Source organism: Cervus elaphus, chromosome X, assembly GCF_910594005.1.
Source record: "Cervus elaphus chromosome X, mCerEla1.1, whole genome shotgun sequence".
Lineage (NCBI taxonomy): Eukaryota > Metazoa > Chordata > Mammalia > Artiodactyla > Cervidae > Cervus > Cervus elaphus.
The window spans coordinates 77896618-77910236 of record NC_057848.1 but is presented as its reverse complement, the minus strand read 5'-3'; the positions used below and the strand labels follow the sequence as shown (position 1 = coordinate 77910236).

General features: G+C 55.2%; 1 protein-coding gene and 1 pseudogene across 3 annotated transcripts; one reads left to right on the top strand and one right to left on the bottom strand.

Annotated features, from left to right (window-relative positions):
• Positions 1-6218: 6218 nt before the first annotated feature.
• Positions 6219-13619, bottom strand: part of LOC122690368 — a 59387-nt pseudogene continuing 51986 nt past the window's right edge.
• Positions 11138-13436, top strand: LOC122689815 (melanoma-associated antigen 10-like). Of its 3 annotated transcripts, XM_043896568.1 has the most exons (4): positions 11138-11265; positions 11957-12049; positions 12199-12269; positions 12402-13436. In XM_043896568.1, exon 4 carries the CDS (start codon positions 12422-12424, stop codon positions 13214-13216), a length of 795 nt encoding a protein of 264 aa, XP_043752503.1. In that variant the 5' UTR covers positions 11138-11265; positions 11957-12049; positions 12199-12269; positions 12402-12421; the 3' UTR covers positions 13217-13436. The 3 variants fall into 3 exon arrangements, 2 of the variants coding, with proteins under 2 accessions (XP_043752503.1, XP_043752504.1); XR_006339934.1 differs by lacking the exon at positions 12199-12269 and having other exon boundaries at positions 12635-12764; XM_043896569.1 differs by lacking the exon at positions 12199-12269 and having other exon boundaries at positions 11144-11265.

Genomic DNA, 13619 nt, shown 5'->3' with positions numbered 1-13619 from the left:
GACATGCCTAGTGTGCTCTTCTCACCCCAAGGGCTCCCAGGGCCGACTACAGGGGCGGGAATCTGTGGGGTTCCATCAGACCTCACCCAGGGTCCCCTCAGTCCTCACTCAGGGTCCCCTCAGTCCTCCTTCAGGCACCTCACTTTGCCTCTGGGCAGGACCTGGGATTCTCGCCTCTCCGCAACTGAAGCCCTGCCCCTTATACCTGGGACCCAGTCTCTCCAAGACCTGGATGTCAGGAAGTCAGACCATGCATGTTTGGCTCATCCTATCGCAGGGCCGCCAAGGACCAACTGCAGCTACAGCCTTCTCTGAGGTCTCCTCTGATTGGGTTCCAGGGTCCCCTCAGTCCTCCCTCAGGGTCCCCATGTTGAAACTCTGGGGGAGCTGGGCTTCTTCCCTCTGCTCACCTGAGGACACGCCCCCTTTCCCAGATCCTCAGTTTCTCTGAGACTTGGATGTCAGGAAATGCAGCATGAGCTCATCCACCTTCTGTGCTCCCTGAGCCTTGATGTGAGGGTCCCACCTCGGGTCAACACAAGGGGCATCCCCGGATCTGCCTGGGCTCTAGACGAGGTCCCGTAGGGGGGATATAAGGAACCTCACAGATGCCTAACCCTGCTGTTAGGCCTGGACGATCCTGGAGAGGGGATGAGCACTTGGCAGCCTGTTCTGACCTCCGCCTCTGCACCTCAGAGACATGAGGCAACTGTTAGAAGAAGTAGTGCCTCAGATGGGCAGAGGGGAAGATCTTAGTTCTTTGGAGGGTCAAGGTGAGGACGCTGAGGGAGGACTGAGGGGACCCTGGACCCCAGGGCAGAGTGGGCTCTGGGAGGACATAGGGCGGAAGGAACACATGCTGCATTTCCTGACATCTGGGTCTCAGAGAGACTGGGGAACCTGGTATAGGCGGCTGACTACCTAATATCTGGATTTCAGACTGGTGTCCTAGTATAGGGACTGGACTTCCTGACATCCATGTCTCAGAGAGACTGGAGTCCTGATATAAGGGATGGGGCATTAGTAGGGCAGAGGAGCGAATCCAAAGTCCTACACAGAGACAAGTTGAGGTCCCTGAGGGAAGACTGAAGGGACCCCTGAGTGAAGATTCTAGGGACCCCAAGGTAAGACTGATGGAACCCTACAGGTCCCAGGCCCTGTTATCAGCCCTGGGAGCCCTTTGGGTGAGAAGAGCATACTAAATCTGTCCTGACTTCCTGACATCGGGGTCTGTGAGACTGGGGACATGGTGTGAGGAGCAGGGACTATGGTGGGGAGAGGACAGAGCCTAGGTCCTACCAGAAGTCAAGGTGAACACCCTGAGGGAGGACTGAGGGTAGCTAGATCTGAGACCAGAGGGAACCCTGATAGTCCCCAGGCAGGAAGACCTTGTGCTGCATTGCCTGACATCCCTGTCAGAAAGACAGGTGAAAACAGCGGAGCCTCCAAATTGCAGACAGGACATTGCAGGTCTTGCCTGGAGTACAGGCTCCATAAAAGGAACGACCAAGGCAGGCTGCCCACAGATACCAGTCTTCGGCCCCCCCCTTCAGAGGAGTCACCAGGAGCCTCCATGGACAATCACAGCCTCCAGGGTCATGTACCAGTCAGATGAACCAACCTGAAGAAATGCTTTGTCAACCTGTTTAGAAGGGCAAAGGCAACGGAGCAAGCCCAAGTCGAGGCTGCAAGCTCCATTCTGGCCACCAGTCCTCAGGCTGAAATGCCCTGGGAGAGCCTCTTCCACACCCTCTTAGCTCTCCCCTTTCGGACACCAGGCTGTGGCCCTCACACAGGGCAAATGACCCTGCTGCATGGCAGAACTAATGGCAAACTGTCTCTAGGGGCACAGTGCCCTAGGGTCCTCACACGCGGGCCTTTCCAAGGTGCTGTTCTGTCCCCTACATGGTGATTTTGAAGAACAGTGGCCCACAAAGGTCTGAGAACATGCATCTCCAAACCCACTGCACTATCGTCCATGTGTAGTGAAGACAGGTGACTCTCACTTGGGTTTCATCCAGTCCCACACCCAGGCTCTCATCCGTTTTCAAATACAGGTAGACAGGGGCTTCTTTGGTCACATCTAGCTCAACAACTCAGAACTGTCCCTGGGAGTGAGTGTGTGTAAAGGAGGCCCCTTGAAAAGCACCTAACCTGTGAGGCAACAAAATCATTCAATGTACCAGCCATCTGGGTAAGGCAGAACAGGTCCACAGTGGTGGTGGGGACAGGGGCAGGGGCAGGGACAGAGAAGATCAGAGCTGGCCTTGGAGAGGACCAGTGAAGTGCTTGTTTTCAACAGAACAGGCTGTACCTTGAGCCCCCAGTCAACTCCTTCAAAGGGCATGTACCTACGTGACACCCAAGTTGGCCATGGGAGGCCAGGGCCGGGGACAGCAGAAGCCAAACCACCCCACTTATGAAAGGAAACAGAGATTTCGAGGCAGCCTCCAGCGAGTCTGAATCCAAGTCTGAGACTCTGGGAAGGGGGCGGGAAAAGCACACACCCAGGTGTTCCCAAGGTGAGCACTCTAGGGCTATGTGAGCGGTCTTTATAGGAAGAAATGGAAACTGAAGACGACTACCTGCAATATTCAGTGGGATGATGTCCGGGGGCGGGCAGAACTCAGGAAGCTGCAAGTTCAGCAGAGCACCTGGCTGTGCCCTCCCACACAGCATCGTGTGGAGTCTGTGTCTCAGGTGCTTGGGGAACAGTCAAGTGGAATGTGAGGTCATTCCCACTGTGCTCGAGCATGGCCCTACTCTGGGGAGAGCTCGACCTGGGGGGCGGTGGGGGCAGGACAACAGGACTCTGACTTTGGAGCCATCTGAGCAGGACCTACCTACCGGAAGCACCAGCTGGAAGAGACCAAAGCCCGAAGAGGGGCAAGGACAGGGATGGGGGTTGGGGGGGTGGGACCAACAACTCAGGCTAGGCCATCCAGCTTACTACAGACCCCATCTTCTGGGAGGGACATTCGCCAGGGGCCCATCTGAACCCTGGGGTCTCTCTCGGTAGAAGCTGAGCCAGGACTTGCCAGGGCCTGGCCCTTTAACAGAAGGCAGCCACAGGCCTGCTTGTTGGTAGGGAGGGGGGTGGAGCCAGGGGCACGTTTGTCAACCCATCCAGGGCCTGGCCCCCTGAAACAAGGTGCCTGGCAGCAGATGAGAGCCTTTGCAGGCAAACTGAAACACGCTTTTCTGTACTTTCAGACAAGAAACAAGCTGGGGACCCCATCTCTGTCCACATCCCTCCTCCCCCACACTGGGCCAGGGCTGCCTTTCCACATTACTTCTGTGACATCATGAAACAATTAAGGGAGCTGACCACTTAATTGGCTGCCAGATTCTAGAATCTCCAGAGATTACTTATGGGGCACCCCGACCCTGGTCTGAGGTCCTTCTGCCCTGAGTGTTCACTGCTTGGGTAGAGAATGCTCCTCAGCTAGACTGGCTCCATGGATAGTCAGAGTTCCAATGAAGCACACGCAGCCCTGCTGGCCCCATCACCTGACGGGGAGCCCGCAGCAGGGGACCCCCCTGATTCCTCCATAATGCAAATGTGCATTCAGGGGAGGTTTTGGCAAAGCAGGGTGACCAACGCAAGAGCCCAAATCTGGGCTCCCAATACAACCCTCCGCCCACAGGGCCCGAACCCAGAAACAGCCAACAAGCAAGAGAACAACACTGTCCTCAGGCTGTCCTTCCCCAGGAAGCTCTGGATGATCGTAGAGCATGTGGTCTTCACCTCTGTGTACTAGAACGACAAGGGAGACACAGTGGTCATCAAGGCAGATCTCTTCCAGACAGAGGTCCTCCAGGGCAGAGTTGTGGACAGGATCTTCCAGACAGACAGCATCCAGTTTCATCTGTGAACTGAACCTGTATGAGTTCAGTAAAATCCATCCTTCGGGTAGCTCTGTGGGGAAGAAGAGGATGATGGCACCAAAGAAATCCCTTCCAGGGAGACTAGACTAGATGAGCCGAGCGCTAGACAGGTTTAGTTTCCCAGGAGAACTTTTTTCTCATGAGAGGGTGGTCAAGGAAAGAGAAGAAAGCAGGGCCTTTCGTGTTCTACAAACCCCCTTAGACAGGATCCACATGGGTGCCTCCAGACCCTGAGAGGCCACTTGATGTCAGGGACGGCCAGTAACACCTCAAGTGAGGCTGGCCCCGGGGGAGCTCTAGGGAGCACACTCACTAGGGCCTCATAACCTACCAGGAATGAAGAGACCTTGTCTCCCTCCTTAGGGAAGTCCAGGGCTGTGGTGGGGAGGAAGGTGGCAAGGAATGGCTTTTCTCCCCCACATTGGCTAAAGTAATCCATTTCCTTTCAGATCTATCACAACTCCAACTTTCAGAGAGACAAGCCTCTCTTCCTGCAGAACATCTGGACAAAAGGCGACCCCATAACAACTGCTCAGCCCGCCACCAGCACAACAATGACTCCAAAGAGAAAGAAGCGAGTGTTGATGACCAGACACTCTCCTCGATTCCATCACAATGAGTCCACCCAAGAAGCTGACAAGAAGGCCCCGAAGGGATCCCCAACTGCTCACAGAACCCCCTGCACTCTTTCGTGTTCTGTGGCCTTTGGTTTATGGGCAGTGTAGCCGTGCAGGCCGGGGCAAACCATCTTCCCAGTGAGCAGGGTGGCCCCAGTGGAGAGGGTACATCCAGCAATGCCACGTCTGTACCCCCAGCTACTGCTGGAAGGGACACCACAGGGGAACTGCTGGAGAGTTCCCAGAGTACCCAGATTATGGTTCAGTGATGAGATGATTATGTACAGCACCTATTATTCCATCGTGAAGGCGGCTGTTTCAGTTGTGGCCCCAAACGAGGCCCCTGAAGTGGACAAGGAGAAGGAGTCCTCAGATTACAAGTGTGCCCTCTGTGAGCAGTTCAAGGACAACCCCAATCCCTGAGCTGCCAGGTCCCCAGGGACACTCAAAAGCACGGCCTTGTAACAAAACAATCTATTTCTGGCTCTAATAAAGTAAAGCAAAACTTCACTGGAGTAAATAAAGAATTGAACAAGAACTGTGAGTCTGTGTTCTTTCTGTCTGTCCATGCTATTCACACATGACACTGGATGAGCCATATGAGGCTGGAAGCCCACACCCCAGGCCAGCTTCAGTCCAGTCCTCAAGGTCCATTTTCATCTGAAGCAGCAGCATTTCACACGCTCGGCCAAAGTTCTGACCCACAAGCTGAGTGCTGATGCGAGCCCAGGACGGGCTGGTCCCTGTGCCTTGCCTGCCACTCAGCAGACAGCCCAGCCAGGCTCCTGACCTTGGGGGTGTCACCTTCCATGAGTCATGCACCCTAAAGCAGAAGGGGCTCCTCCTGGGTCCCCCAGTGATGCCACAAGTTTCTGATCAGTAGTTGAGAGTCTCTAGCTCCCAATCCAGGGGTCTCCCCAAGAGGCCTACTGGAAAGCAGGGTGACCCCGCCAGCCAAAGGCCTTGCAAACACATGACCCCAAACGCAAAGCCAAGTACAAGGTTTCCAAAGTCAAGTACAAGGGTGGTGAATGCCAGCCCTTGTCTTTGGACGTGGAATAGCCAAGCAGCACGTCCAATACACACTTTGTGAGCCAAGGGACACTCTACAGCAAGGCAAGGGCCACCTGCAAAGACAAACCACGGCCTGTTTCTGGGCCTGCAGACCTCTCCACGTGCCCGAGGCCTCGCTGGCTGCTGACACTCAGCCAAGCCCCTGGCCTTCCCCCATCACCTGCTGGACACTTCCAAAACTGGGGAGTTTGGACCAGAACATAGAGGGAAAAACACTAACTGGTTTCTTTTTTTTTTTTTTTAATTTATTCATTTATTTATTTTTTCAGTGGGTTTTGTCATACATTGACATGAATCAGCAATAGATTTACACGTATTCCCCATCCCGATCCCCCCTCCCACCTCCCTCTCCACCTGATTCCTCTGGGTCTTCCCCTAACTGGTTTCTTAACAACACATTCACAATCACCCAGACCCAGCAGGGCCAAAACGAGTGGCGATGCCATTTTTTCATAAAGGGCAAAGTCCCGGGGACTCTCGCTGAGTCCAGGGCAGCAACACACGATAGGAGTCTTGGGCCCAGCCCTGCCCCAAGTGGGCAGCCCACCACAGGGCGGGGCCAATTCAGACCAAACCAGACGAGCATGACTGGACGGTGTCACCATGACCTGGTCTCTCAGTCACCTTCCACTTGAAAACCTAGTCTGGACAGGCTTCCTGCCCAAAGGGGATCAGGTGCTCGGGGATGTCCACCTGGAAGATGTCCTTCCCAGCCCTCCCCGGGACAGGATGCAGCAGCCACTGGGAGTTGGCAAGCGCAGTCATTACTTCTGTTGCAGGTCGGGCAGCAGGGCTTGATTCTCCAGCTCCTCCACCTCGTCAGGACCTAGGTTTTCTGGGCACAGCAAAGTGACCCCAATGTCCACGAGATCTGTGTGTCAAGACAGGACACAGAAGGAGAACAAGGTGATTCAAAGTCACGCCTGCTAGAGAGTAAGATCGCATTACGGAAGGGAACCTTGGTGAACTGGATCCTCTGTCTGAGCCTTTCAGCGGGCTCACCTCGGCAAAGGGAATTCAGGGCAATGCCAAGTGAGGGAGGGAGAAAAATGAAAGGGAGAGGCCTGGCGCTCCAGGAACCCACCAGGATGTGGGCAGCTCTCAGTCTGACCACTGCAGGCCGCAGGGTCAGAGCAGGAGGGCCCCGGCGGGAAGCCTGTGGATATCAGGTCCCCAAGTGATTCACCAGCAGAGAGGTGTTGCTGTGGGGCCTCACCTCTGGGGAGTCAGGGGACTTGCTCAGGCCCTGCTGCACGCAGTGGGGATGGGGAACCCAGGCTGGGTGCTGTGGTGCCTCTCATGTTCTCTGCCGGGCACACACACACACACATATGTACATGCACAGAGACAAGTGCCACATGCAGACCTGGATCTGGGCGGGGCCCATCCCAAGCCTCTGCTCCAGGAGCTCCCATGAGGCCGCATCCTCCCAGTCCGCTGCCTGATGTGGACAGCCGGGGTACAGTGCCAGGTCTGCATAGCACAGGCCACGGACCGCGTTTCCAGGTTCTTGACATCATTTAAGAAGAAACCTGGATAAGTCTTTCAGGACAGACAACTGAACTTCATCTCCCAGGGCTCCCAGGGCCTCACATGGCTGTGGAAACACAGATCCACAAGGGCCAGCAGCCTGACACAGCGGCCTGCAAGCTCACAGCCTTGGGCCGGACATCAGCCCCACGTGTCTGAGCATCCTCCAAGCCTGCTGACACAGAGGGGAGGGTCACAGAGGGCTGGCTCCTTCCACCCATCTCCACACTGTCTGTTGACAGGGGTTGGCGAGCCAGAGGACCCATCCATCACATGCAGTCTGTGGGGAGGTCAGGAAGGAGGGCAGGACAGCGGGAGAGAGGCATGAGGTGAGTTTGAAGAAAGAGGGAGTTAAAACCCTGGGAGCACTCAGGAGGGAGGGTGGGTTCCCTGGCTTCACAGCCCAGTGGCTGGGCTCTGGTCCTCTCCCAGCACAGACAGGGACAGTCTTGGGCTTGGTTTCCCCCAACACTGGGCCCCACCCCACCCCTCAGCTCCCTGGCCCCATCACTGCCCATGCTCTGCAGATCCCCCATCTTAGCCCAGGGCTGCTGGGTGCAGATCTGTGCTAACCAATCTGGCCTCGACCCTGGGGCTGCCCTGGACCTCAGACGCCCTGCCAGGTGTCTTTCCTGGGTGTCTTCATCTTTGGGAGCCACCTTCCTCCCATCCCTTCTCACACCATGGCCTCCACTGTCAGCAGATGCCCTGGTCCCTGCCCAGAGCCTAGAGTAGAACAGAGAGCAGAAACTACTGGGACGGTCATGTCCTTGCCAGGGCCTGGGATGGCACCACACAAGGATCACAGAATTCAAACCTCAAATAACCCGCTAGGTTACTGTCACCTCATTTGACTGCTGAGGAGGAGCCGAGGGATAGAGAGATAGCCCATGACTGCGAGGGACCTGACCACTCGCCCCTCCATTCTCACTTCTTTCCTTGTACCTGGTTGGGGTTCCCTGTTTACTCGAGGGGGGTGGAGGCAGAGGAGCAGAGCCACGGGCCTGAACATCAGCAGCATCTCAGCACCTCGCACTGAGCCTCCGTTTCCAAGTTTCTGTGATGACGGGGACAAAGTCCCAGAGGCACCCAGCTCAGGGCCTTACAGGCCTTTCCTTCCCCGAACACAGCAAAGCCACAGCTCCCACAGACCCACAAGGCCCCACCTGATCTGGCTCCTATCCTAGTGGCCTGCTCTCCTCACCCCTGGATTCACCCCCAGTAGCTATGCAGGCCATCCTTTCATCCTTAGAACAATCCAGTGTGTTCTTACTTTAGAGCCTTTGTAGGGTGTGAGGAGTAACACCCTGTCCCCTCAGAGTCAGGTGCTGGAGTCTCAAGCCCAAGTACCTCGGCGTGACCTTACAGACAAAGGAAAGGTCTTCTCAGAGCTGACAGTGGTCAAGTGAGCTCATTCGGATGGAACCTCCTCTAACAGGACGGCTGTCTCCATACAAAGGACACATTTAGAGACAGACAGACACAGAGGAGAACTCCAGGTGAAGAGGAAAGTGGAGCTCTCCAAGCCCAGACACGGCCACCATGGCCAGCAAAGCCCCAGAAATGAGGGGGGAGAAATGGGACAGACCCTCCACCTCCGTCATGAGAACCAGCGTCAGTCAAAACCTTGACCTCAGTTGCTGGCCTCCTGAACCAACACGGTTCATAGTTTGAGCCACCCCCTCTGTGTGACCCTGACACAAAACCCTTTCTCCAAAGAAGACCCTTTCTTCAAAGACGACATAGATGGCCAACAGGCATGTGAAAAGAACCTCAACATTCCTAATTAACATCCAAATACAAATCAACACTCCAATGAAGTATCACCTTACACTGATCAGAATGGCCATCATCATAAAAACCTGTGAAGAATAAATGCTGGAGAGGGTGCAGAGAAAAGGGAACCTTTGTACACTGTTGGTGAAATGTAAATTGGTACAGTCAATAGGGAGAACCATATGGAGGATCCTTAAACAACTACAAACAGAACTACCAGATGATCCAACAATCCCACTCCTAAATATATACCTGGAAAAGACAGAAACTCTAATATGAAAATATACATGCACCCCAATGTTCCTTGCAACACTATTTACAGCAGACAAGATATGGAGGAACCTAAATGTCCATCAACGGATGATTAGATAAAGAAGGAAGAAGATGTGGTTTGCGCACACACACACATGCACGTGCGTGCGCGCACGCACACACACACACACAGGAATCCTTCTCAGCCACGGAAAATAATGAAGTAATACCATCTGTAGCAACATAAATGGACCTAGAAATTATCATATTAAGAGAAGTAAGTCAGAAAGAGAAAGACAAATATTGTATGGCATCACTTATATGTGGAATCTAAAAAGATGCTACAAAAGAAATTATTTACAGAGCAGAAACAGACGCAGAGAACAAATTTATGGTTACCAAAGAGGAAAAGCAGGGGAAGCGATAAATTAGGAGTTTGAGATTAACAGATACACACGACTATGTATAAAATAGTACTACTGTGGTGCTGGGGAAGACTCTTGAAAGTACCTTGGACAGCAAGGAGATCAAGCCAGCCCATCCTAAAGGATATCAACTGTGAATATCCATTGGAAGGACTGATGCTAAAGCTGGTCACCTGATGGGAAAAACCGACTCACCTGGGCTCTGTCCTCTCCGCCCCTGAGTCCCCACTCCTCACACCAGGTCCCCAATCTCTCAGAGACCGGGATGTCAGGAAGTCAGGACAGGTCTAGTGTGTTCTTCTCACCCCAGGGGCTCCCAGGGCTGACAACAGAGGCGGGAATCTGTGGGGTCCCTTCAGTCCTCCGCAGGGACCTCATCTTGTCTCTGGGTAGGTCTTCGGATTCTCTCCTCTCCCCTACTAAGCCCCCAGCCCTTAAACCAGGACTCCAGTCACCCTGAGAACCAGATGTCAGGAAGTCTGCTCCCTATATCAGGACCCCAGTCTGAACCCCGTATGTTAGGAAGCCAGTTGCCTATACCAGGTCCCCAGTTTGAGACTGGATGTCAGGAAGTCAGCCCCCTATACCAGGTCCCCAGTCTCTCTGAGACCTGGATGTCAGGAAATGCAGCATATGTTCATCCACCCTATGTCCTCCCAGAGCCCACTCTGCTTTGGGGTTCAGGGTCCCCTCAGTCCTCCCTCAGCATCCTCACCTTGACCCTCCAAAGAACTAAGATCTTCCCCTCTGCCCATCTGAGGCCCTGCCCCTTCTGACAGTTGCCTAATGTATCTGAGACACAGATGCGGAAGTCAGAACAGACTGCCAAGTGCTCATCCCACCAGCAGGGTGGCTCAGGGCTGACAGCAGGGGTAGGGATATGTGGGGTTCCTTATAATCTCCCTCAGGGACCTCATCTTGAGCCCTGGCAGATCCGGGGATGCCCCCTGTGTTGACCAGAGGTGGGACCCTCACATCAAGGCTCAGGGAGCACAGAGGGTGGATGAGCTCATGCTGCATTACCTGGCATCCAGGTCTCAGAGAAACTGAGGACCTGGGAGAGGGGGCGTGTCCTCAGGTGAGCAGAGGGAAGAAGCCCAGCTCCTGCGGAGTTTCAATTTGGGGACTCTGAGGGAGGACTGAGGGGACCCTGACCTCAATCAAAAGAGACCTCAGAGAAGCCTGTACCTGCTGTTGGTCCCTGGCGGCCGTGGGGTAGGATGAGCCCAACGTGCGTGGTCTCACTTCCTCACATCCGGATCTCAGACTGGGGACCTGGTATGGGGGCTGACTTCCTGACATCCGAGTCTCAGACTGGGTACCTTGCATATGGGGTGGGGCCTCAGGTGGTCCAATTCCCAGGTCCGGTGGGGTGTCAGGTTGAGGACCCTGAGGAGGAGAACTAGAGGACCCTGGACCCCAATCACAGGACACCTCAGAGAAGCTTGTTTCTGTTGTCAGTCCAGGGCAACCGTGGGGGTAGAATGAGTGCAGCAGGCATGGTCTGACTTCCTGACATCCGGGTCTTGGAGAGACCGGGCCCTGGTGTAAGGGGCGGGGCTTCAGGTGGGGAGAGCCGAGAATCCCAGGTCCTGCTCGGAGGCGAGGTGAGGTGCCTGAAGGAGGGCTGAGGGGACCCTGCGTGAGGACCGACGGAACCCCACAGATCCCCGCCCCTGTAGTCGGCCCTGGGAGAGCTTTGGGTAAGAAGAGCACACTGCCTGTCTGCCTTCCTCACATGCTGTTCTCAGAGACTGGGGATCTCGTGAAAGCGGCACGGTCTCAAAATGGTGGACGGGACAGTCCCCGGTCCTGCCTGGAGTCCAGGCTGCATGAGACGATGGAAGGAGGCAGAAACACCCCAACAGGGAGGCAGGGATCCTGGCCCTTATGTGGACTCTTGGAGGCCGTAGAGCGGGGTGAGCAGTTTCTTGGCCTCTGGCTTAGGGACCTTCGGAGGTGAGGTTTTTCCAGCGGAGGGTGGAGACTTCAGGTCGGCAGAGGCTGGACTCCCCAAACCCGAGGGAGGACTGAGGAGACCCCCGCCCCTGTGGTCAGTGCTGGGAGGCCAAGGCAGGACGTGAGGAGGAGTTGAGGACTGAGCATCTCCCCAGCCTAGGACCCACAGGAAACCCTGGGTAGGTGTGGCTGCATGTGGAGCCCCTCAGCGCTTTCTGTTCAGGCTCGGACCTTGTTCAGAATTTCCATGCAGGTCCCCAGAGGGGAGGAACCAGGTCGTGCTAGGGGAAAGGTGAGCACTACAAGGGAGCCCTGAGGGGACCTCCTACCACACAACTTGGGGGACCTCACAGAGTCTACCCCTCGTACTGTCATGGAAGGCTCAGGGCTGTGCCACAGGATACCGCAGAGCTGCCCCCTCCCTTTCTTTCACAGGAGCTCCAGGAACCAGGAGAGGAAGGCAGAGGACTGAGGCTCCAGTCCTGAGGTCAGAGGGCAGAGGTGGTCCAGGCAGTCCCAGGAGTCAAGGTGAGGAGGGTGCCCTGAGTGTGCACCAGGAGCTCCCCATCCCAGAACAGAGGGGACCCCACAAGGGCCTAATCCCCCACCTTGTCAGCCCTGGAAATCTCAGACTGTGCTGACTGCACCATGGGGAGACACCTCACTTCCTCTTTCAGGTAGCCAGCGGACTGGCAGCCCTGGAGGCTTGCCCCTGTGAGGTCTGAGAGCACCCCTCAAAAGGAGACCTGTAAGTGGCCTGTGTGAGACCGCCCAGGGTGTGGATCTCAGCTGAGGCCATTCACAGCCCCTCTCTCCCCTAGTCTGGCCTGTGATCCCCATCTATTCCCCTACCCCACTCCTGTCTGTGGTTTGATCCCAGGCATCGTGCTCGTGGTCGAGATGAGTGAGCTGAGCAAGCCCGAGGAAGACTTTCAGGACCCTGGCGAGGCCCAGTGCCCAGTGAATGTGCAGCTCTTGGGGGCTGAGGCAGGGGTGGCTGCATCCGCCTCAGCCTCCTCCCTCACAGTGTCCTCCGTAGCCACTGGGGAGTCCTTGCCCCAGGAGGCTCTGAAGGAGATGAAAGCTAACCTAATAAAGTTCCTGCTCTTCAAGTATCTAGCCAAGGAGCTGACCTCCCAAGCAGAAATACTGAAGAAGGTCCTCAGGGATAACCAGGAGCACTTCCCGGTGGTCTTCAGCCAAGCCTCACAGTGCCTGGAGCTGGTCTGTGGTGTGGAGGTGAAGGAGGTGGACCCCAGGGAGCACATCTACATCATGGTCCCCAACCTGGGCCTCACCTGTGATGTGATGCTGAGCGGTGGGCAGAGCATGCCCAAGGCCGGCCTCCTGGTGCTGATCCTCAGCCTGATCATGAGGAATGGAGACCGCGCCCCTGAGGAGAAGGTCTGGGGAGCACTCAGCAGATTGGGTGTGTGTGTTGGGAGTGTGCACTGTGTCTTTGGGGAGCCCAGGACACTTCTGACACACGTGTGGGCGCAGCAGGGATACCTGGAGTACCGGCAGGTGCCTTACAGCTACCCTGCTCGCTATGAATTCCTGTGGGGTCCCCGGGCCTATGCAGAGACCAGCAAACGGGAAGTCATGGCATTTCTGCTCAGGGTCAAAGAAAGGGCTTCGAGGGCCTTCCCACCCCTGCCTGTAGAGGCTGCAAGGGAGGAGGATGAGGCTGCCTGAGCCAGAGCAGGATCCAGGTGATCCTTCCCTCTGGGATTGAAGACGGAGCGGTCAGCCTTCTCAGTAGTGAGGCCCTGGGGCACTTTGGGGAACCAGTGTATAGCATCTTTGGGTTCCTGTTCTCTATGATGACTTGGAGATTCACCTGTTTTCCTTAGAAAAATTTCAAACTTTGCTTGTTTTCATAGAAGACTAAATAAACTTCAGTGTCTTAGCTTCATGAATGATGCTGATCACAGTGTGTTTGTGCTTATCCAATTCATGAACAAGAGTTTTGCTGTTTTGTAAAAGATAGTGGAAACTCTTCCATTGTGTTTTGTGGTCCTGAACAGAATGGAGTGGAATTGGAATTAGAACTGTTTTGGAAAAGTGAGCTTACTTAGCAGTAACATTGATGGGGGAC

Excerpts from the sequence above, each read along its gene's own strand:
- LOC122689815 (XM_043896568.1), top strand. The coding sequence starts at position 12,422 with ATGAGTGAGCTGAGCAAGCCCGAGGAAGACTTTCAGGACCCTGGCGAG.